The sequence below is a fragment of the Canis lupus genome, chromosome 14 (assembly GCF_048164855.1).
Source record: "Canis lupus baileyi chromosome 14, mCanLup2.hap1, whole genome shotgun sequence".
NCBI classification, from domain to species: Eukaryota; Metazoa; Chordata; class Mammalia; order Carnivora; family Canidae; genus Canis; species Canis lupus.
In genome coordinates, this window is record NC_132851.1 from 64,255,993 (window position 1) to 64,279,710 (window position 23,718).

At 32.8% G+C, this 23,718-nt stretch overlaps 1 protein-coding gene across 7 annotated transcripts in view; it reads right to left on the reverse strand.

The window, feature by feature from the left end:
• The window catches only part of ANKRD17 (ankyrin repeat domain 17), a 152,987-nt gene that overhangs the window by 70,016 nt on the left and 59,253 nt on the right, over positions 1–23,718 (reverse strand). For 6 of the 7 annotated variants that reach the window (XM_072775352.1, XM_072775351.1, XM_072775355.1 and 3 more), the window contains exon 2: positions 7,785–7,938. In XM_072775352.1, the coding sequence (XP_072631453.1) occupies positions 7,785–7,938 (154 nt within the window). Of the gene's footprint in view, positions 1–7,784; positions 7,939–18,949; positions 18,968–23,718 lie in introns of those variants that run through there. The other variant, XM_072775354.1, reaches the window with a different exon arrangement.

The following is a 23,718-nucleotide window of genomic DNA, read 5'->3' on the forward strand; positions in this document are numbered from 1 at the left end:
CTTTTGGGAAATCACTGTTCTCCAAATCTCTAATAACCTTATTCCTCCCATCTGGTCTATAGTGCTTGAACCCATGACTCTGGTGCCAGAAATGGGTCTTTGCCCTATGCTGGGACAATAAGGAGTTCCCTCAGACGTTTACCATATGTTTGGAAGAAGCTCTATGTTCAAAAGTTACTGAAATGCTATGATGTGAGTCATGAACTATTTGGCCACTTTCATGATCACAAAGAGAGAGAGACTACCCAAAATAAGTCAATATAAAAGAAAGCAGAGAAACAGAAAGAAGACAGTTCTGATAAAAGTTATTTTTGACTCCTTGAGACCAGTAGTTCCAGAAGCCAGAACAATCCTCATACTTTTCGTAGATGTTCACTTTTGTTTAAGACTGTTTAGGTGGCCTGCTACCACTTGTGACCAAAAATAGCCTAATAAGACATTACAGGCCACATTAAAGATAATATGAGTACCTATTTATTTTAAATTATATCTACAACTCACTACATGTACTCAAAGTCATAACTAAAAACACTCAGAGCAGCAAAAGAATAAAAATTCAAAAGCGGAACCGGTTAATAACCATCTGCATGAAATATAACTTGCTGCTTTTCTGGGTTTCACTACAAATCAAACTTATCTCTAACTTTTATTAGTCTAATTCAATGGTGCTGCCCATCAGTGGAGCTTTTCAAAAATATAGACATTAAGCTCTCCTACATCTAAGGATATAAATCATGAAGTAGGAGGTGAGGCCTAGGCACCTACATTATTTGTAAAGCACTAAGAAGATTCTAATGTACAGCCAGAATTAAAAACCTTTGCTCCAACTTGAACAAAAATAACTAATGTTATAATGCATATTAGAGATCCTGCTACTCAACATGTGGTACATGGACAAGAAACACTGCTATCATTTGGGAGCTTGTTAGAACTGCAGAATCTTGGGGGCACCTGGGTAGCTCAGTCGGTTTAGCATCCGACTCTTGGTTTTGGCTCAGGTCATGATCTCAGGGTCATAAGATTGAGTCCTGAAGCCCCACATCCGGCCCCCACGTTGTGGCCTAGGTGGGATCTGCTCTTGGAGTGGAATCTGCTTGAGATTCCTCCTCCCACCCTCTCCCTCCCCCTCTGCTCATGAGCACATGTGCACTCTCCCTCTCTTGAAAATAAATAAAATCTTAAAAAAAAAAAAGAACTGCAGAATTTTGCACCCCAAGAATTTCTGATCCAAAACCTGCATTTTAAAAAAGATCCCCAAGCGATGCAAATGCACATTCAAGTTTAAGAGGCACTGTAACAGGTTTTAAAACAAACTACTCAACTAAGACATCGATCCAAAAAAACCACTCAAATGGTAATAGTAAACATATCTGTGCAGATTTCTTTTCAGAGTGGAAGGGCTTACTAACATCATAAGTTTGTGTTTAGAGTATATAAAAATTTATACTTGTTTGCTTCCTTTCTGAAAAATACAAGATATCAAATACTACATCTTATGGAACCAAAAAATAAATCTGGCAGAAAGCCTTTATGATTTTAGATATAACAAATGTTAAGAGAGGTCAAACTTCGTACCTGTTACAGTCAAGATGTGCAAAGAATAAAGACAGCCTCGGTCTGATAAAACTGATCTTACCATATAATTTGTGTCACTAATATTAAAAACCAACCACACTCTGAATCTGCAGTATTAGTCTTTATTCAATTAGATATCTATAGTTAGTTAAGTATCCTAACACTATGAAAACCAGGGTCACAGATGCATTTTCACGTGAGAGAAAAAGCTCCAATTTTTTAGCCAATTCAGATTGACAACTATTTGTCAACTATTTGTCGTGATAGCAAGAGAAGTCCTGCCTTTGGTCCAGGGCGTGATTCTGGAGTCCTGGGATCTGGGATCGAATCCCACATTGGTTCCCTGCATGGAACCTGCTTCTCTCTTTGCTTATGTCTCTGCCTCTCTCTCTCTCTCTGCATCTTTCATGAATAAATAAATAAAATTAAAAAAAAAAAAGAACATGGAAAACAAAATATTCCATATTAAGTTTTTATGAACTTCTCCTACCTTCATAAGATAATGAGGAAGTAATCTAAGACATACATGGTAATCCTTCAAATGAATAAATAGTGATTGAAAATTAATTTATTATAGCCACTCTGGATTATGATGATCTTTTTTTATTAATCTTATCCAGTTATTAGGTATTAGTCAATGAAGATCAAAAACAGAAAAGATGTGATGATCAGATTCTTTCCCAATTCTAACATTTAATCAACTGAACAACAGAACCATATAACTTGTGACCAAAAATGTCCTAATAAGACATTATAGGCTATATAAACAATAGAAGAAAAAAGTACATTAAAAGATTACTTAGATTTTTTATTTTAAGATAATTATTTTCTCCCTTTTTTCCTCTTAGAACTTACTCAACTTAATTCCTATTTATGAAGACAAAGTAAAGAAGAGATGCAACTGACTTAGCAGAACAAAGAGAAATACAGATATCAAAGAGAAACAGGGTGATCAGCCCAAAAGGGCTCAGAAATTATAGGTACCAGATATAGGGGTGAAGTTTGGGTCAGAAAACAGAGAGACTAGCTGAACATCTGTGAGGAGCAGTCAGATACTTGAAGACTCCATTCCCAAACTGCACAGCCAGATGATTACTTTCTATAGACACCAAACCAGAAAGACCCAGGATTAGTAGTCATTGGATACTGATGAGAGAGAGATGATATACGAAAGGGAAATGAGTATTAAATGAATGTATGCATGATAAACAGGGATATCCTTAACCCCCTCCCACTCTAAGCTCCCAAACCATAGGTTTATCACTCACTGGACAAAGACTGGTATATAGGTCTCTCAAGAAATTGAAAAGCCCCAGAGAAAAGACTGAGACACTGACATTTGGAGAGTTCTCAAAGAAAGTAAGTTCTCTACACAATCCGTGTACTTAAGGAATTCTAAAATGTTACCAAGTTTACCCAGCTCTGTTGTACTCACTCTATATAATCCTTGGGATCAGGAATTAAATAGCTTTTATCCCTACAATTTGGTTACATTATATGGTTCAAGTGACCTGAAGACAGTACTATTATCTGGGTGGGCTTGACCTTATCACATGAGACTATGAAAAACTTAGATTTATTTGGCTAACTGGAGAAAAGGAAGTTAGAGATTCAAAGCATTAGAATTCTACTGTGCTGGCTTAGAGACAGAGGGGGCCACATGCCAATGAATGTGGGCAACCTCAAAAAGGTAAAAGCAGCCCAAGCTGACAGTCCATAAGAAATCAGGATCTCAGTCCTGTAACTCCAAAGAACTGAATTCTGTTACCAACTAAATAAACCTGAAAGCAGATTTTCTCTTACACCCTACAGATGAGAACTAAACTCACCAGATACTTTGATTTCAGCCCATGAGACCCTGGGCAAGAGAATCTAGCCACACACTGTGCCCAAATGTCTTTACAAAACCCAAGTGATAGTAAGTAGATGCTGTATCATGTCCTATGTTTATAAAAAATTGGAAACTAATTATATAATGTTTATAATTTATAATATATAAACAAAACATGCAATAAAACATGCACATATACCTTCCATTTTAGCTTTTTATAACATTGCTGACTACAAAAAAAGCCAGGATTCACTAGACATTTGAAGAAAATCTGAAATGTAAAGGACAGCCAAAAATATTCAAAATGTGAGCAAAATTTTAAAATGCCCCAAATTCTTTTTTTAAAAAAGATTTTTTATTTATTAGAGAGAGAGAGAGAGAGAGAGAGAGAGAGAAACAGACAGAGGGAGAAGCAGACTCCATGCAGGGAGCCTGACATGGGACTCGATCCTGGGTCTCCAGGATTGCGCCCTGGGTGAAAGGCGGAGCTAAACCGCTGAGCCACCGGGGCTGCCCAAAAATGCCCCAAATTCTAATGCTATGGAGAAGGATGAGAAAGGAAAAGCTGCAAAGATGAGAGACTACTATAAATAAGTGTGGTGTTAACTTTCTGAACTGCAAACACCAGAAATTAGGAAATAATGGAGAAATAATTTCAATAGTCTAAAAGAGATTTTTAAGCTAGAATTCTATACCTGGTCAAACTATCAAGTATGAGGATAGTATCAAAGGTATTTTCAGATAGTATCAAAAACTTTTACTTCTCAAGCGTCCTTTCTCAGGATACTTAAACCATGATCAGTCTCAACACCACAGAAAGAGAAACTGTCAGAGTAGTTCCGTGATGCACAGGAAATATATATACCATGAGTGACTGACTATTCTTGCCAAAAACAAAATGAATCTGACTCTGGCCATTATCTGGGTCTGAATTCTGATTTACAGGAAATACAGAGGGGTGCAACCAGCCAAACTGATAAAGTGGGAACAAATGAATCAATTTCTTCAACAAGTGGGGGAAAAAGAAGGAAACTTATGATTAAAAGACACACTAATAATTAAGATGAAAAATGTCAAACTTACATATAGAAATATGTAAATATGAAATAGGTGATGAGGATTAAAGAATACACTTATCATGATGAGCATGAATATGTACAGAACTGCTGAATCACTATATTGTACATCTGAAACTAATATATGATACTGTAATGTTAACTACTGGAATTAAAATTAAAAACTTAGGGGTGTCTGAGTGGCTCAATCAGTTAAGTATCAGACTCTTGGTTTCAGCTCAGGTCATGATCTCATGGGTAGTGAAATCAAGCCCCAAGGAGGCACTGGCTCAGCGGGAAGTCTTCTTGAAGATTCTCTCCCTCTGCCCCTTCCCCTCCCCTCCACATTTTCTCTAAAATAAATAAATATCCTTAAAAAATTAAAAACTTAATAAATGTGAAACTTTTATGGATCCTAGTTCAAATAAACTCACTACAAAAAGACCATTATGGGGTGCTTGAGTGGCTCAGTCAGTTAAGCAACCTATTCTCAATTTCACCACAGGTCATAATCTCAAGATGGTGAGATCAAGCCCCAGGGCATGGAACCTGCTTAAGATTCTCTCTTTCCCTCACCCTCTGTCTCCCCCCTTTCTCTCTCTCTCTCTCCCCCATCCCTCCCTCTCTCTCTAAAAAAAGATAAATAAAAATGACCTTTCAAAAAAGACCATTATGAAATAAAATTGGGGAAATTTAAACACTGACAGGATATTTGACAATATTAAGGAATTATTATTATTATTGTTATTATTTGCTATGCAATGGTATTATGGTTATGTTTATTTTTTTAAAGTTCTTGGGATGCCTGAGTCGTACAGTTGGTTAAGCAACCAATTCTTGATTTCCAGTCAGGTCATGATCTCTATCTGGGTGGAGAGATCAAGCCCTCTGTAAGACTTAAGTTTCATTTTTCTCTCTTCCTCTGCCCCTCCCCACCATGCACTTGCTCACGTGCTCACTCTCTCTCATCTAAAAAAGAATATACATCTTTAAAAAATAGTTCTTAATTTGAAATATATCGGTATGTATGTATGTATATATGTATGTATGTATGTTATTTATTTATTTGATAGAGCATACACACCAGACTGGCTGGGGGGCTGGGAGGCTGGGGGGCTGGGGGTGGAGCAGGAGAGGGACAAGCTGACTGAATGCAGAGCCCCACGCAGGGCTTGATCTCAGGACCCTGAGATCATGTCCTGAGCTGAAATCAAGAGTTAGACACTCAAGTGACTGAGCCACCCATGTGCCCTTATACTGGAGTATTTATATATGAAATTATAAAATGCTTAGTTTACTTTAACTTGGGGGGTGGGGCATCAGCTGGGTAGTAACAAGTAAAGAAGAAACAAGATTGCCCATACATGATTGATGGCTATTAAAGCTGGATGATGGGTATTCCCTCTACTTGTATGCAACATTTTTCATTTAAAAAAGAAAGGAGAAAGAGAAGTGACAAAAAGATAAGGAAAGGAGGGAGGGAGCAGGGAGGCTACTTTGTTACCTACTGTAGAGAAAACAGAAAAAAAAATGGGAATAAACACAGAAATGAGAAAATGGGGCAACTACTAGCATCTTGTGAAAAGGAACTCTACCTCCAAAAGTAACTTTCAGTTGAAGTCTACTTTCATGTAGCAATTTTTAACCTGGTTCCACCTCTTGGGGGCACAAAAACAAATATCCCTCTTATATTCAACCTGAGTTTTCTCATCTTCAGGAAAAGCATTCTTTTCCTCTTAGGATACATTTTCAAAAATCCTCATTTCTCTCACATAAACTTCTACAGCAATACCAGATTCTGGCAAATGCTAAATTCTGTATCTACTATTTGGTACAAATAGTTTTCTATACTCAAGGATAGAACATTGCATCTACCTTACTATGTTTTCATTTGTATTTGGTCAAGATTCCTTTAAAAATCCATTCTAGAATTTTATTCAGGATAGAAATCACATTTAACGAGTCCTTCAAATATTTAGATGCTGGTGTTACAAGATATTTATTGAAAGGATTACCCAATAGTAGTAGGTTGGTTTTATGCTATAATAAAGTAGCAGTTTACATGCATGATATTTGCACTATGTAACAAATCAGGGTGCTAAAAGAATGATCAATTAATATTCTTAATATATTTATGTCCATAATATATACATAAATATATATTTATGTATATATTATGTCTTAATATATTTATTATACTATATGTATATTATGTCTTAATATATTTATTATAGTATATGTATATAGCATAATAATGATCCACACTTTACAAAAATACAATGATTCACTTTATAAGGTTTCAAGACCTAGTCTATGAAAAAAGAGGGGAAATTATATGCAGTCAATTCTCATGATTCATGGTAATTACATTCTATAAAGTCACTGGAAACACTGAATTAATGAATACCGAACCATTGCTCCTAGAAAAAAAAGAGGTCTAGGTTCCTGAGCCTCTGGTCACACAACATTTGCATTAACCAAATACCATCTTATGTATGTTTTTGTTTAAAGATGACCTTATTTAATATATTGATTTATTAACATTGAACTCAGGGTTAACAGCACTCTAACCCATGCTGAAGAAGCTTATCTAACATACGTACTTTTTCCACAAGGCACATCACTACCTTCTCATGTGTAGGAACACTAGACAGCACTTTCACATTTTACCTGGGGACCATTATAAACAATGAAATCACCAACAAAAGACACAAAAATGTGAAAAATTGGCTCTTAGTAGACTGGGAAAGGGGCACTCGTTTACATTATGAGAGCTAAAACAAAATGATAGAGCTTCACTTTATTTCATTCAGCAGGGAACAAGTGTGTAGGACAATTCAAATTTTTCACCATTCTGTGCATTTCTATGAAAGACTGAGAAAAAAGTACTAATTTTAGGGTATGCATACACATTATCAAGTAGGCATATTCACAAATATGGAATGTGGGACTAAAGAAAATCAACTATATGAGAAATCTCTCTTCGTAAGGTTGACAGTAATATGTGGATTTTACTTGGGTAATGAAAATATGCTTTAATGAAATACTCTATGTAATTCTCTAGAAAGCAATCCATTAACCTCTATGAATAGTATTATACTAAATGCCCAAGTTCCTACATTCATAATCACAGTTTTTTTGTTATTTGAGTAAACTCTATACCCAATGTTGGGCTGGAACATATGACCCCGACCGAGATCAAGTTGTATGCTCTAACAACTGAGCCAGCCAGGAGCCCCTAATCACAGTAGTCTTTATTAGATGTATATGTAACTTCAGAAAATTAGATAGTCTAATTACATATGTAAGGTCAACAGATTTACCTGCAGCTTCTAGTAAAGCTTCTAGTCTAGCTTGTGTTTCTGGATCTACAGTCCTGAGGTCTGCACCATCAGCAGTACCTGACAAGAGCAACTTGGAAGCCGTTTCCAGCATTGGATTTTCCAAATCATCCTGATCCAAAATGAAAGACTCCACCTAGAAAACAAATACAAAAAAAAAAAAAAAAGGAAGGAAGGGAGGAATGAAATGAAAGGAGAAAGGGAAAATGGTAAGAGAAGTAAACAGAAGAAAAAGAAAGAGGAAAGAAAAAAAATATTTTAATGCACATATCATGATAAATACAATGCAGTTCTAAATGAAGTCAATGCAATAGATAAGCCCACTATGTAAAGGAGAAAATTACATTTGTAGGAGAATTTAAAAAAGTGCTACTCATATGCAACATAGTCATCCCTCTTTTTTTTAACTGAAATTATGTATTTTTTTTATTTTAATTTGGTGGGATGAGGGTGAGACGGGGGAGCAATGAGTGTAATGATTACACTCTGAAACCTCTGTCATTACTAGATGACCTAAATCAGCTATTCTTAATTGTTTTGCTCTCAGGACCCTTTTTATACACTTATAAAGTACTGTGCTCTCAAGAACTTCAGATAAGGGTTAAATTTATTAATATTTACAATATTAAGAAATCAAACTACAGTATCAAAAAATCACATTTGTTCATGTCACCACTGGTTTCATCACAGAAGTTTTTAAGTACTCAGGCAAATACAAAATTAAAATTCTAATTTGTGCTTGAAAGCTTAATTTTATCATTGGCAACAAATACAGCCAATCATTTTTCTTAAAATGACAAGCTCATTTACATCGTTTCTGATGAGAACATTTGCCAAATATTCAAGTTTGATAAGTATAGTGTGTATGTCAGGTATATTTTCTAGTAACTAACATTTCGTGAAAGGAAAAAAAAAGAATGGCTAATTCACCTTGCATCTCAAAAAAAAAAAAAAAAAAAAAAAACCCACAAAAAGAACCAGAGATGCTTTCCATGTACTTTCCATTTTGTCACACACGGTAATATTAAAAGGACATGTATTTTAAAGTGGGGACTTCATAATATTAATATTTATTTATCAAGATTATTCCTAAGGTGAAGTTGGCTTTTTTTTTTTTTTTTTTTTTTTTTAATCATGAGACTGCAGAATTGAAGAATACAATGACACTAGTACAATTTGGTGCCCTGGCCTTGATTATGGGGCCAGCAGTTTTACCTACCATTGTTTTTGTATCATCAGTGCAAATATCAACACAATAAAAGAAGCAAATAACATCTCAGTATTGTGGTGAATTGGTTTTGACCCCTTGGATATCCTGAAATGGTCTCTGGGACCCTGAGGGGCATGTGGACCATTCATTGAGAACCAGTAATATAGTAACATAAACCAGATTCAATTAAAAAAATATTTAAAGAATTAGAACATAGCAAACACCTAAGACACAGGGAAAAGTTTTATTGTGATATCCCTTATTATGGTGCTACTTACAAATAAATATGAAGATATATTCTTTCCTGTTTGCTTGATAAAAAGTTGATAATTATTATATAAACTATCACTATTTTAGATGAAATTTATTTCACAAATCTAAGTACTTCTAACACTAATAACTAAAATAGATATAAAATTATTAACCTAGAACACTATGCTCATACCCAGTATCTAAATATAATAAAAAAAAAACCTTAAGGAATAAATATTTAAGTATTATCAGAAATTTTGAGCCATTTCATCTTTGAAAGTCGCTTATCTAGTACCTTATCTAGTACCTAGGAACAACTGCTGTATTTAACCAACACATATTTAATAACCAACACGTATTTAATACTGAATGTTAAATGTGGGAGGAAATAATAGGTTTCTCTCCAAATTTCCATTGCACTAGCATAGTTCAACGTAATTTCAGATTTCTAATATTTTAAATACAAATAGACACTGAATCCTCTAAAAATAATCTGTAAATATTTGAAAAATTTCACAAAATTTTGCAGTATATTAACTTTAACTCATCAATAACAACTGTTAAAATGACGGAGTTAGGGGAAAAACACAAGAATATATTCTTTTTAGTTTTAAGTTGTCCTTTAAGGTAGTAGCATACGTCTCATACTTTAAGAAGTATACCTCTGGAATAAATAAATCTTAAAGAAGAAGAGGGCGCCCCGGTGGTTGAGTCAGTTGAGTGTCTGACCATAGTTTCAGCTCAGGTCATGGTTTCTGGTTAGGGAGACTGAGCCTCACCTTGGGCTCAGTGAGCTTAGTGGGGAGTCTGCTTCTCTCCCTCTCCCTTTGTCCCTTCCCCTGCTCTCATTTTCTCTCTCTCTCAAAGAAATAAATACATCTTCAAAAAATAAGTAAACCTTTGGGACATGAGTTGGCAATAGCAAGCTGTGATTCAAAATTATAGTAAAATAAAAACCATGTCTTCTTATCTTCCAACAAAAGTCCAAAAGATGAGTCTTTTTAAAGAAAAAGTTGCTTCCCGGTGAAATTTTCCCTGTGAAAATATCTACAGTTTTCCAATCCAATGGGAGACAACAAAAGAAAGAAAACAAAGGTACACAGGCAAAATAAATGAAAAATTAAATAATATTTCAGACTAGAGTTTTAGAAAACAAAATATCTCTAAGAGCAAGGCATGGTTAAGTGCCGAGTCAAAAGTATACATCAGAGGTATTTAAAACTGTTCAAGGACAACACTGCATACAGAAAGATAAATATGAAGAGTTTTGACCAAATTAATTTATGTAAGACAATAGAAGAAAGGATGTGGCACTGGTAGACAAGCATATTTCTTTTACTAGAACAGAGTATGTACTGTAGGAAAGGCTAGAAAGTTAGAAGTTACATCACAAGAGGTATTAAATTTCAATCAAAAGTGGTTTTCCGACATAAAGTCCCCCCATGCCACACTGTATCCTAACTGAGCTTGATGAAAATTTATTAAGAAAAATGCACCTCGATCTCTTCATGAGGGATATTAATTACAGGAATATGTTTTCTTAATTGATTTCAAACTTTTCCACAAAAGTTATCCACTATTCTTACTTTGTAAAAATCCTGGTAAGTTAAAAACAGTTAAATTCAAATGACTATGAAATTCTATACAGTTTTTTTAAAAAGGTGTTGGGATGAAAGAAAAGAACAAGAATGGATTTCTATCTCCTCCACCCCCAGTTTAATATTAATGAAGAAATTAATTTCAAGGACACTGGGAGGATCTAAAGACCTAGGTACCATTATGGGTTCAGATGCAGTAAATAAAAGATGGTTTGGAGATTCTATCTTTTCAGATTCTAAAAGGCTACACAGTGTGTTTGGGGAAGGGAGAGGTAGTTATAAAACATAAATTTAAAGGTATATCTTACAGATAGTGAAAAATCATACATTAAGTAACAGAACAATACTAAGTGGCAGGTAAGGCAAAATGCCCATCATTGGCAAACAGTCCTTATACAAGAGATATTACAGTTTGCTAGTAGTGGAGATACAGAGTGTGTAAAATCAACTCTACTATCTAGGAACTTACTTCTTTAATAAGACAGCCAAAGTATGTGTATAAATAAACATTATTATGGGGTAAAAAGTGTAGAAGGTAAAGGGAGGGGGAAAAAAGCTGTAAGGAAGAGGAAGTAGAAGAGAACTTCCTAATTAACACCAATTCCTCTTTCCCCAACTGGAAAGATTCTTGTACTACATTATAGGACAAATGAAGAGAGACCAACATAAGGACATGTACTCATAAAAATACAAAAATAATCTTTTATTCATAGGCCAACTAAGTTACGAGCATATCCTGCTCTACCATGTCCTGAGCTAAGATAATTCAGATTAAATCCTAAAATGTGTTTTCCCCTTGAAACCATAGTCATTTTTATTACATTTGTACAGAAAAAAGAATTTCATTTTGAACCACAGCGAAGTTCTAGAACATTAAAAATGGTGAGAATAAAAAAATTCACATAAATATTCTGAAATGTTTTCTTTAAATGAAATGTAAAAATAATTTCCATGAAAAGAGAGATAAAGAGGGAAAGGTATGTCCTTATTAAATGTAATCCTTAAGGAAAATAACCTATCAACGTTATCACTAATTCAAAGCATAGCAAGTTATAATTAGACTATATTGGAAGTATTGTTTTCACTAGATGGGTATTTTGTGAAATGGTGCTTGCACATCAAATTCTTTTCTAATATAAAGAACCATCAAAATGCAAGGACCTTAGAAATCACCAGCTTCAGTTCATTGTTACAGATGAGAAAACAGAAGGACAGGTCTGTTATTTAAATAGTAGGTTTCTAAAAATCTAGTATTAAGGAGACTAGTTATTTAATTAATTAGTTCAATATCCTTTCTACTAGAAGATTCCATGCTGGAATAAAAAGTTTTTTTTTTTTTTTTTTTTTTTTCCCCACTCTGCTCTAAAAAAGATGACTTCAAACTCTATATTTAGGGACATGTTTGAACCTACTGTCCAATAAATAAGTAAATAAATAAATTAATTAATTAATAAACACTGAAGCCTCTGAATTATGCAGAATAAAATACATAGTATGTCTATGAAGTATTCTTGTTGCTCTGAAAATAACCTAACAGAGCCCTTAGAAATAATTTCCAGTTTATAAAAATTAATAAGGCAAGTATTAGGAACAATTTAAATCAGTGTTTCTCAATCTTAGCACTACTGACATTTCGGATTGGATAATTTCTTGGTTGTGGGCTGCCCTGTATATTTGAGATGTTTAGCAGCATCCCTGGCCTCTACCCACTAGAGCCAGTAGCAACTCTTCACAGGTTGTGACACCAAAAAACCTCCTAACATTGCCAAATATCCCCTTGGAGAAAAAATAGAAATGAACAAAAGACCCTGGAGGGTGATAAATTGAGAACCACAAAGTTAAATAGGATAAAACAGACATAACTAAAATGTAGAATATATTTTTAAAAAAAAAGAGTAAAAGGGAAGAACTGCTCTAAATTAAAGAGACACCAAAGACATAACTAGCAAAATTATATAGACCTTACATGAAATTTTTAAGACAAGTGAAGAAATTTGAATATGAACTGGGTTTTAGATAGTATAAAGGAATTATTCTGGTTAGGTATGAAAATGCTCTTTTCTTTTAGAGATGCATACTGCCATATATAGTAATAGAGTCATAAATGTGCCATAAAATATTTCAGGAAAACAAAGTTGTGTGGCAAATTCTTGATAATGTTGAATCTGAGAAAAAGATTTATAGTGGCTTTATCATACTTTATCTGCTTTTGTGCAAGTTAAATCTTTTTGGTTTTTAAGGATTACAGGTGATGTTTTTCTACAGAGGTTGCTTTTGTTTAAAAAAAATCATTATTTAACAGTAATACTATTTATTCAGATTAACAAAGTAATTAAAATTCTTTTACTTTCTTCCCAAAATAAACTTAACACAATCAACAATGAAAACCAAGGTCTTTTAACAAAGGTCATGGCTAAAGGAAATGCTTATGCCATTAATTGTACTTCCAAACCTTCTATAGTAAAACACAAAGTCATATAAAAGTTTAGAAACTTAGGGCCGTCTGGGCCAACTGTGAACATCAGCATCACATTTCAAACTAACTCCCTATCAAAACATAAATTATCACTGCTGTATTTATTAAAGAGCAGTCCATCTTGTAATAAACTGGCATTTATTTCAAAGGATATAGTATATTCTGATTGAGACATCAAATATTTACAAATTTAACAATATTTAGTAAATTTAACAATATTCAACTTAAAAATATTCACTACCAATAACATACAATGTGCAAGAAGCAGTAGGGCAGCCAAGGAAGAAAGGAAATACAAAAATGATTTTATTATAATTAATGCCTTCTACAAATATACAATATGGAAAGGCAACCCTATGTGTGAAGAACTAACTATACCAAAGAAGACTGAGAAACAGTACTAAATAGACCTAATAGAGTGATTGTATAGAAAAAGGAAAAAAACAATTCTGAATGAGAATGGTAAATAGAATAATGCTTTTAAGAAAGATATGGCCTTTCAATATTGTGCTGAGCTCAGAATTTATATGGTAGGTTACTGAAGGACTTAAGTATTAAGCTAAATAATCAGGGTTTTTTTTTTTTTTTTTTTTTTAATTTGAGAGAAAGATGCAGGAGTACAAGGGTGAGGGGTAGGGGTGTGGAGCCCAACTCCAGGCTTGAACTCATAACCCCTAGATCAAGACTGGAGCCAAAATCAAGAGTGGGATGTATAATCAACAGCCCTCAGACTCCATCAACAGTCAATTTTTGGAAACACAATTAGAGATCATGTGAAAGATGGTTTTATACATATGTGACAACAGAGACAAAGAATCAATTTGTAACTTACTTACTTCAACACATCAAATGAAAGATTATGGAAGGTAAGGATGAGAAAAAAGAGTCAGTCTCTGAAGATAAGCATACTTTAAAAAATGAGAATGCTAGCCACTCCAGAATTTGGACTTCTTGACCTTTAACATTCCCCATCTTACATCCCATCCCTATTCACTAGTTCCTCCTTTTGTTGTTCTGAAAATTACCCTGTCCATTTATCATTCAACTTAAAGCTGGTAATCTGAATTTCAAGTTGATACTATATATTTCAAGAAAATATAATCTAGGTCATGATTATATTACAAATGTTTTTTAGAATAATAAAGAATTCTCACACTTGCTCCAGGAAAACAGAGTATCTTCAAAATACATCATACTTAAAATTTGAAGATGTCTTAATCCAGTCAATGCAGAACAATCCCTCCAAAACAATGTTTATGATAAACTTTTTATATTGTGTATGATTTTTATATTTAGTAAATGTCAGTATTTGATTTTTATGACCAACTTTATCATTTCAATGACAAACAGTGGGTTTTAAAGACACAGATCATAACTTATACTGTTTCACCTACCAAAAATAAAGTTTCATTAGAATGATCTGAGTTGAGGTCATCACCATGGACTGAATTACATAACTTAAGTATTGTCACTTATTCAGTGATATTCAGAACAGGCTATGTAAATCTAATTCAAAGAAATAATAGTTTCTTCGCTTTTGTACCTTAGCCCAAAACCTAATAAAATTTCTTTGATCCATATTTTCTGTAGTCTTAAATAGGGTAAATTTTAGCTAACATGTTATAATTCTTAAAAAAGTAAAGTACTCCAAAATTAATACATTTGGATATAGTTTTTCTGTACTATTAAAATAAAACCTTCAGTACAGTCCAACTGAACAGTAATCTAACAGTGAAATAAAATAACATAAAATAAAAGCCACTTAAAGTTTTCTTGTAAAAAGAATATCAATTAATAATATGAATCCTCATGGTGTCAGTATCCTGAGGTATATGAATCCTCATGGTGTCAGTATCCTGAGGTTCAACTAAACTGAACCTGATTAAAAGTAAATTCAGCTTTCAAAAAAATCTACTGATTTATTTCTGCATTCCTTCATTCATACTCATCTACTCATCCAATAACTTTTAATTAAGATGTAGGAATGTGTTAAAAACCAGCAAAACAATGGTTAACATGGCACTGTTCTCACAGTTAATACAAAATATGCCTTTTTTCTTAAGCTTCAAAGTACTTATCTGCCTATAACAACTCAGTGTGAAATTATCATTCAATATAAAAATTTTAACATTAATTATAAACTTTATAAAGGGAACAAATTATGAATGTTTAAAGTAAGTAAAATTGTATGGAATTGCCACATCTAGAGTTTGTAAGTGGTTTTTCTATAACAGAATTAAGGTTACAGATTTAAAAAGATTTACCCAAACTCTAGCTATCAATAATATGATAAATTACAAATGTAACCTGTTTCTAGATTTACCATTATTCATCAATTATCATAAAAACAGCTCAGAATAAAATGATTCCTATGAGATAGCTTTAAAATGAATATGCAGATATACAAAACTCATTCTCAGATACAAATATAGAGTCATAACTTGGTGGAATTTGAGCATTCCAAGGACATAAAGTGTAGAAAGTTTGTAATGTGAGCAGTTAATAAGAGAATTAAAAATCAGATTGATATCAGATTCCCCAATATACTCTAAGATGCTAGAAGACAACTGTACAACTAAAATTCTAAAGTACAATTATTTTGAAAGTAAAATTCTAAATGGTAGAATAAAATAATTTTAGATAAGTAAGCAAATTAAGGATTTTAAAGACCACAAATATTTCTGAATTTAGAGGATGTAGGCCTTCACAACAAAAATGAATCCAAGAAAAGGATGAATCCAAGAAAAGGATAGCCTTGGAAAAGCAGCTGGAAAAGAAACTAGTATAATACAACCCTATCTGTATCATCTCAAGTAGTTGTTAATAAATGATTCCTTAAGTTAGAAAAGTAAAAACATATTATAACATAAACATATTACTAAAATATCAGTTTAAAAAACAGGAAAGCCAAGATTGAATAATATAATGCTATAAGCCTATGTTCAGCAAGGAAATCAACTAGTTAAAGAAACGGTTCACTTCAATTCAATGCCTGCTGAAAAAGAGAAATAAAACACATAGTTTTTAAAGTGGCTAGGAAGCAAAGAAAATTCAATAAATTCAGCTAAAGACAAGGGGCGGTAGGTGGGGGCAGCAGAGGGCAGTGATAACAATAGGAAAAGACATCTTCACAATAACCTCCAAAGTTAGTAAAATGACCAAAGAAAGACCAAAAAACCAAGTTACTATAAAAGCAAGTAGGAAAACTACTCTTATTTGAAAAAATGGCACACAGATTAAGATTTAAAATTAAAAAAAAAAGAAAAAGAAAAAGAACCCCTTCTACTATACTCTATCATAACAGAAGACCTAAAATTTTTAGTCATAAGGCTAAAAACAGAAGCATGAAAAAGCAAACGTGGTCAAGGGTGCTATTTAATACCAGTCACGGAACTCAAGGCAAAAAGTCTTGAGAAATATCTTGAGAAAATACCTTGAGAAAAAGGTATTTTTATCATGATAATAGATTTAATAACCAGAATGTGTAAAATTTTATATACCTAACAATATAACAATGAAATATATAAAGTAAAAATACTGGAAATAAAAGCACCTGGAAAATTCACACAACTTAGCTGGAAACATTTCACATACCTATGCCAGAAAATGAGGAGAGCAAGTAGATTACACAAGGATATGGAGGATTCAGAAATAGATTCATTCATAAACTATACTTATATATCAAAATAGTAAGGTATATCATGAACAGAGAATAGTCTTTTACAGCAAACAAAAGCCTGACCATACTTTAAAACAAAGAAAAATCTCAAAAGATTAAAAAAAAATACAAGTTATATTCTTGGTCAATAAAGCTAAGAGAAACTAAAATTTAACAATAAAATAATACTTAGAAATTTAAAAAGAAAAAAAAAGCCTACTAATTTACTCTCAGAAAACAGGGAAAATTAAATTAAAATTGTAAGCATATGAAATTTCCTATGAAATTTGGCCATACTTGTCCTTAAAGAAAATTTTAGAGCTTTAGATTAAAAATACATAAAACAAAAATCTTCAAAAATAAAATCCAAGTCAAAATATATCAATATAATTTATAATAATGAAATGAAGAAATTGAGAAGAGATACAGAAGTAATTAATAAAGCCAGTAACTGCTTCATGGGGAAGTCTAGCATGAAAGAGACAAGCCCTTGACAAGTCTGATTATAGAAAATGAGAGAAAAAAACATGAGTCATTAAAATCAGAAAACTAAGCCAAATTTTAAGTCAAGTAATAGGAAAAGTCTAAACAAAATGGATGGGTTTCAAGAAACGGTAGAAACAGAATGTATTAACAGAAGAAATCTTAAGGGTAGTCATAGATCTATCTTTTACAAGGAACAAATCATTATTATATTATTTACGAAGCCCAGAAAAAAGATGGGAGACTCCCTAGCTCATAAGCATAAATTACCCTAGTAGCAAACCTGAACAGGAAAAGCAAAATAACTAAACAAAATCTTAACGAAACACATCATTAGAAAAGAAAATTCAGCAGTTGTATAGAGTATCATACAACATATACAAGAAAAGGAATAAAGAAAGTACTGAGAAATACAATTATTTGTACATACAGAAATAGTGATCTTCCTTGCCTAGAATGCTTTTTCCAAAGCTTTCATTCTTCAGGTCTTAATTTACATTTTACCTTCTCAGATTGTACTATCAAAGAAATACTCTACTCATCTCTCTACCACACCACTAATTTTATTTCCTCCACAATATCATCACAGCCTAAAATTATCTTGTTCTTGGGTATCTGTTTATTATCTCTTCTCCAATTAAAGACAGAAGCCATTCAGATTTAGCACTATCACCAGTGTGTGGCAAAGTTCCCGGCATAATGCAATATCCAAATAAATACTTGCAAAATAACTGTTAAAAATGATAAACATCATAACCAGTAGCAGGTAGATGTATTAATGTAATTCACTACATTAAAATTTAGAAGTAAAAAGATCATGTATCCTCTTAACAAGAACACATAATAAAATGCAATATTCATTACCATGAAAATACTTGTTAAATCAAGAAGGAAACTTTTGTTCCAGATAATACGCTTTCCAGAAATCTAAGCCACATATAAACGTTAAAGTTTAAAAATTAGAAGGATTAAATCAGGAAAGATGCCCAAATCAGAGCTAGTAGTAAACAGATCTGGAAACCTAACCAATGCAATATGACCAATAAAACAAACAAACAAAAAATCCCCTAGAGACATATAATACAGAAAAAAAGGAAACAACAAAATGCCATCATTTGCAGAAAGCATAATCATCCTTCTGGAAATTTCAAGAAAATCCACTGAAAACTAAGTAAATGGTAAGATCAACACACAAAAATCAGTAGATTTCCTAGATATTAGCAATCCACTGAAAACTAAGTAAATGGTAAGATCAACACACAAAAATCAGTAGATTTCCTACATATTAGCAATAACCAATTGAAAAACAACATGTAAACTGGAAGGAAAGATGTAATTCACAATAACAACAAAACTACAAAATACCTAGGAATAAACCTAACAAGAGAAGTCTAAGACCTACATGAAAAAAAAACCGTAAAACTTTACTAAAGGACATAAAAGAACACCTGAAGAAATGGAGAGGCATACCATGTTCCTGGATGGGAAGATTCAATAGTGTAAAGATGTCAATTCTCCCCAAATTAATCTGTAAATTCAATGCACTTCCAATCAAAATCCCAGAGGGATTTTTAATGGAACTTGACATGTTGATTCTAAAGTTCATCTGGAAGAGAAAATACACAGAAATTGCCAAAATTTTTTTGAAAAAAAGACAATGGGGAGGGGTGCCCTATCAGATGTTAAATGTAAAATGAAAATAATTAAAACAATGGAGTATTAAATCCAGAAAACACATAGAGATGATACTTCAAGTCAGTGGGGAAAAAAGACATATTGTTCAATAAATTATTTTGGGAAAATGGTTAGGAAATTGGACAAAACAGATCCCTACCACAGGAAAAAAAAAAAATATATATACTTATATAAAAATTCCAGATGAATTAAAATCTACCAGAAATATAAACCTAAAGAAGTCATAGGGAAAAAAATGAGACTTCACTAATATAAGAAGGTTTTCTGGAAAAGACACAAAACCTAAAAGCTAGGAAAGAAAGAGTGATAGATTTTGACAGTAGAAAAATGAAAAATCTAAAGATTCCATAAAGTAAGACAAGTACAGATTAAGAGAAAATATCACAAAATATGATGTGTATATAGTATAAACAGAATTATAAAGAAATTCTAAAATCTCAGTAAGGAAAAGACAAACCCCACAATGGGTAAAATCCTAGGAGTAGGCAATTTATGGGCGAAATAACAAATGACCAGTAAATATGCTAAATTTCATTGGGATTCAGGTGAATACAAGTTAAAATGAGGCATTTTTCAACTACTGACAGAGAATGTCTAATGTTTTAGAGGGTAATTTGGCAGAATGTATAATTAAGATTTTAAAAATACAATTTTCCTTTTAAGAATTCAGTTACAGAAATACTTGTATAAATAAGCAAAAAAATACATCCAAGGATATTCATCACAGTATTGATTATAACAGAAAACAACTATCAGTAATCCACATACCCAAAACAGAATGGTTAAGATAAACTATATTATGAAATAGTAAATACCTATCTGCAGAATAAAACAGATCTAGATATAACACCCTATACCACAACTGTCTAATGCACTTGTCTGCTCATTCTGTCCCACCACTTTTCATCTTTTTAGCCTTCACTAATTACCTTCATGAAACTTACCAATAGTAACATTTTCCTCCAATTTGTTTATTATCTTCTTATTTGAACATCAGTTGCTTGGGCAAGGACCCTATTTTTTTCATTGCTAGCCTTAAACATTAAGTACTTAAAAATACTTACTGAACAAATTTTATATTAATCCAGAAAGAAACCTACATTACATTAGGTGAAAAATACAAGCCACAGAAAAGCAAACATAGAAAGTATCCGTTTAAATTGATTTAAAACCAAAATGCATGCAAGTGCAAGAATACAAACAAAATATTTCCATATGTAGAAACCCAAGTTATTAACAGTGGTAACTGAAGAGTGGTATCAATGAGAGAATTTACCTTTTTACTTGTACTTCTATATTGCTTACCTTAAAAGAAAAAAAGACCACATAGTTTTCTAAGGTATGATTTTAGGAAAGAATTTAAAAAAAAATTTCAGATCTTTAAACTATCAGGAAAAAATCTAATCATTTCCGTATTTCTAACAAAATTCCAAAAGAGCTATCATAAAAATCTGTAATATTTTTAGATACACAGAATTAACTTGCTAGTTTATGTAATTTAGTTTGAAGTATGCATATGCAACCTAATTATTTTTAAATGACTGAAGACCTAGCAAAATCAAGTCATAGTAAGTATCAGTTAAAGCAACTGCTTGTTTCTCAAAAGAAGCACAATAAATCAGAAAAATATATACTCTTCCTTCATTAATTTTCCTTCTGTAACAAATTAAACTGTTTTGAAAGTCAGGTTTATTGAAGTATATATAATTTAGAATAAAAATCACTTTTTTAGTTGTACAAACCTATGAATTTTGACAAATTCATAGTTATGCCATTACCAACACAATCAAGATAATTATTTATCACTCAAAAATTTCTCTTGTCCCTTTGTAGACAACTCCCTACCACTACCCTCTGCCACTAGCAAACATGACATTCTCTGTTACTTTTAGATTTTTTTTTTCTGAAAATGAAATGGAATCATCCAGACTTCTGATTGCAACTTTCACAAATGCATAATGTCTTTGAGATTCACTGGTGCTATAGGATGCATCAGTAGTTCATTCCTTTTTATTAGCGGATAGTACTCCATCATCAGGATGTATCGCGATTTGTTTAGATACTCCCCAGTTAATGAATCTGAGTACAAGACCTTACATAATAAGCATGTTTTAATTTCCCTTGGGTAAATACATGAGATGGCTGTCATATGACAACTGTATATTTACATTTATAAGAAACTAACAGACTTTTTTATACATTGTTCAGATTTTTAAATAATATTTTATTTATTTATTTACTCATGGGGGAGGAGGGCAGAGACACAGCAGAGGACGAAGCAGGCTCCCTGCAGGGAGCCCGATGTGGGACTCGATCCCGGGACTCCAGGATAACACCCTGAACCCAAGGCAGGCACTAAACCGCTGAGCCACCCAGGGATCCTCCAGAAACTAACAGACTTTTCCAAATGACAGCAGCATTTTACTTTTCCATCTGCAATGTATGAGCTCTAGTTGCTCTGGCTTCTCACTAGTGTCTGGTATCTTCAGTTTTTTTTTTTTCCTTTCTTTTATTCCTCCTCTCTATTCTACTAGGATAAAACCATTCTATGACTTCACAATGCAATTCCTTAATGGCTGATGATACTGATCACCTTCCCTCTTTTTTGCCATCAGTGTATTTCTTCAATAAAAGATCTGTTAAGAACATTTTCCCCACTTTTTGCTTAGTTGTTTTCTCATTATTGAGTCATGAAAACTCTTAACATATTCTTAACACAAATCCTTTATCAGACATACATACGGTTTGCGAATACTTTGTGCAAGCTGGTAGTTTATCTTTTCAGTTTCTTTTCAGTATATTCTGAAGAACAAAGCTTTTTAAATTTGATATAATCCAAATTACAATTTTTTCTTTTATGTTTGTATTTTTTGTGCCCTATCTAAAATAGTTTGGCCTGATCCAATGTCACAAAGATTTTTTATGTTCTCTTCCATAAGTTTTATTGTTCTTTTATACCTAGGCTTATGATCCAATTCAAGTTAATTTTTCTATAAAGTGTAAGGCATGAATTGAAGTTCCTCCCATAAAAAGACATACAAATGTTTCAGCACCATTCATTGAGAAGACTACATTTTTTCTATTGAGAAAAGGTGCCGGGCAGCCCAGGTGGCTCAGCGGTTTAGCACGGCCTTCAGCCCAGAGTGTGATCCTGGAGGCCCGGAATGGAGTCCCACATTGGACTCCCTGCATGGAGCCTGCTTTTCCCTCTGCCTCGTCTCTGCCTCTCTCTCTCTCTCTGCATCTCTATGAATAAATAAATAAAATCTTTAAAAAAATATATTTCTCTTAGATGTAATATTTAGGTTATTTATTTTTGAGTGAAAGTTGTAGACTGTGTTTTTCACAGAATTTGTCCATTTCATTTCAGTTAAATTTGTTGGCAAAGTTATCCATAACAGAATATCCTTATTCTTCCAATGTATAAGGGTGGAATTTGTGGTGATATACTTTTTTTTAACTGCTGATATGGGTAACCTGTGTGTCTGTCTCTCTCTCTCCTTCCCCCTCAGTCTGATAAAAACTTTATCAGTTTTAATGATTCTTTGAAAGAATCAACTTTCAGTTTTATTTTCATTATTTTTGTTTTCAATTTCATTGATTTCTATTTTTATCTTTACTAATATTTTGCCTGCTCTAATATGTTCTTCTTTTTATAGTTTCTTAATGCAGAACTTTTAGATCACGGATTTGAAAACTTTTTTTTTTTTTAAAGCAAGCATTTAAATTTCCCTCTAAGCACTGGTTTAGCTGCATACCACAAATTCAGATATACTTCATTCAATTCAAAATATTTTCTAATTCTTCATGTGGCTTCTCCTTGAACCATGTATTACTTTTAAGATTATTGTTTAATTTCCAAATACTTGGGGATTTTCCAGAGATCTATTTTTTATTTTAGTTTAATTCTCTTATGGTCAAAGAACTTTCTTTTGTTTTTTTGGAGCCCAATGTGGGGCTTGAACTCATGACCCTGAAATCAAAAGTTGGACGTTCAACCAACTGAGCCACCCAGGCACCCCTCAAAGAACATTTTTAACCAAAATAAAAATATTTTTGAAGTTCATAGAAATTTTAACTAAAGTTAATATAAAGTTCATTGACAAAAAGGCATACTGTACCAAAATCATATGCTTACAAATGGTTAAAATGGTAAATTTTGTTATGTGTATATTACCATAAAAAAATCAGGAGGGATCCCTGGGTGGCGCAGCGGTTTGGCGCCTGCCTTTGGCCCAGGGCGCGATCCTGGAGACCCGGGATCGAATCCCACATCAGGCTCCCGGTGCATGGAGCCTGCTTCTCCCTCTGCCTGTGTCTCTGCGCCTCTCTCTCTCTCTCTCTCTCTCTGTGTAACTATCATAAATAAATAAAAAAATTAAAAAAAAAATCAGGAAAAAATTATTAATTCCCAGATTTTACTATTCAATATACATCAAATTTAAGAAGGAAGTTAAAAGTCAATTTTTAAAAAAAAGACTGCTGATATCAATATTTACTTTAAATTCAATAAAGAGAAAAAAATATGAATGCTCCATTCCAAA